The sequence below is a fragment of the Ceratina calcarata genome, unplaced genomic scaffold (genome assembly GCF_001652005.2).
Source record: "Ceratina calcarata isolate Rehan_Ccalc_2016 unplaced genomic scaffold, ASM165200v1 scaffold317.2, whole genome shotgun sequence".
Taxonomy (NCBI): domain Eukaryota; kingdom Metazoa; phylum Arthropoda; class Insecta; order Hymenoptera; family Apidae; genus Ceratina; species Ceratina calcarata.
In genome coordinates this window covers 17,559-19,461 of record NW_017154323.1, presented here as the reverse complement: position 1 = coordinate 19,461, position 1,903 = coordinate 17,559, and the positions used below count along the sequence as shown (strand labels likewise).

General features: G+C 38.1%; 1 protein-coding gene across 1 annotated transcript in view; it reads right to left on the bottom strand.

The window, feature by feature from the left end:
• LOC108624575 (NACHT domain- and WD repeat-containing protein 1-like) overlaps positions 1-1,903 on the bottom strand; it is a gene marked incomplete at its 3' end in the record, with an annotated part of 28,446 nt that overhangs the window by 8,991 nt on the left and 17,552 nt on the right. Inside the window, exon 4 of the mRNA XM_026813215.1 lies at positions 1,241-1,383. Coding sequence (XP_026669016.1) covers positions 1,241-1,383 — 143 coding nt within the window. The remainder of the gene's footprint in view (positions 1-1,240; positions 1,384-1,903) is intronic.

Sequence of the window (1,903 nt, the reverse complement as noted above, 5' to 3'; positions counted from 1 at the left end):
AAATAATTAAACTACACAAATAATACTAGACGATCTTTTAATAATTCCTAGTTTGTTGAACATTTAGACATGTGACAATATTATACTATAATATGAACAATAATTACAACCGTTACATGCTTACAATAGATACTGTAAGCTATGCAACAGAGTCTATAATTAACTTTCTGTTTACTCCTGCGCGATGCGATTAAAGGAAACGCGTTGAAAACTTTTTTAATCCCATTAACTCATCCGGATTTATAAATAAACGTTACGACCGGCCCTCGAAGTAAATATACCGTTGACGGGATATAAAAGTCCACGGCAAAGTTTTAAATCTTCTTTAACAGGGTCACGCGCCTCGCTACTTCCACGAGCAAAAAGACTAAAAGGAGGCCCCGGCGGGTGTGACGGAGTCCGGGATTGCGCATTATTTTCCGCGGAAAAATGAAGAAGAGGACCGCGGGACAAAAGTTAATTGTGGAAGCCTTAAAGGGACGGGGAGGAAAATTGAAATGAACGGGGAAGCACGCGGCTGGGAAGCCTTCAAGTGGACGTCTAGGAAAAACGCGAAATGGAATGGGACAAAGGAGACGGATTATGCAACGTTAAGTAGTTTTCATCGTGACATTGTGCAACTGTAAGGACGTCGCAAATTCCATATTTCATTCGTCGAGAGATAAAATAATTATAAAATATTTTACATGTATTAAATGTCACAATTTCCACTCACAGATTTAAGNACATCCTTAAGATTCCATTATCATAGAATCATAAGAAAAAAAGTTAACACAAATTGAGTCATTTATTGATTTAACATTCTCTTATGTAAACAAATTCGTCACCTATTATAATTGCATTTAGCGATTAATTTATACAGCACGTACTTCGTTCTTTTTAAAAAAAATCCGATATTCTGAACATTTTTCGAAATATATAAAAAATTCCTTATTCCTTCTATAACGAAAGAAAGGAAAAATCGCGTAGGAGTTGAAGTTTCCTTTGTGCCTGAACAAAAGAGAGGATTTGAAACGGAGAAATAATTTGAAAACTCGAGGCGGAGCGGAACGAGGTCTGCACGGATGGTAAAGTGGAGAGAAAAGGTGGCGGAGGTAAGGGACAGTATAAAATTGCATCGTCAGATTGGAATAATAAAGCCGGGTCGTCGTGTTACACTTTATCGCTGGGTAACCCAGCACCGCCCACGCAGACGTTTCCATTCCTGTTCTGTGCGGCGGGAATATTAAAACGTAACTACCTGCCAGCTTTCAGAACGTAGCAATCACCGCCGCGTTCATAGTGCTCGTCCAGGTCCGGGCTTAGGCTCGACAGGATTTCGTACGTTCCAGCAGCCAACTTCAGAGGCACCCAGCCGCTCGAGTACTCATCCCCTATTAGCAGCTTTGACAAAAGGTTTCCTTTTTTTCACTTCACGTTTAAGAGAATGGCAGTGATAAAATTTTATCTCGCTCGCAAGTTTATCAGTTCTAGTAAAACTTGATAACGTTCGATGGATGCCCCAGATATTAACCCTTCGCACGATATTTTTCTCAACGAGAGTCTCCATAATATTTTTAAAGGGACATAATAGTGATTTTTTAGTGAATCTATCATACAACGGTTTTCAATTCTTCTATAAGAAACAAGAAAGTTTATAGTGTTATTATTATGAGTGTGCAATCAGTTATGTAGCAGAGCTATGTTCAGAGCAAAGTGAAATTCGATAAAATATGATAAGTACAGTATTTTTATATAATTTTTATAAAAATATATTTATATTTAAAAATTCTATGTACAGGTAACCCTCCTATAACACGGTAGATAGGTTCCTAGAAAATGCCGTGTTGTGTGAAACCGTGTTGTATGAGACCCAGAGCCAGTACAAAAACGGGGGTTACGTTCCGAAAACTTATTAAAAACC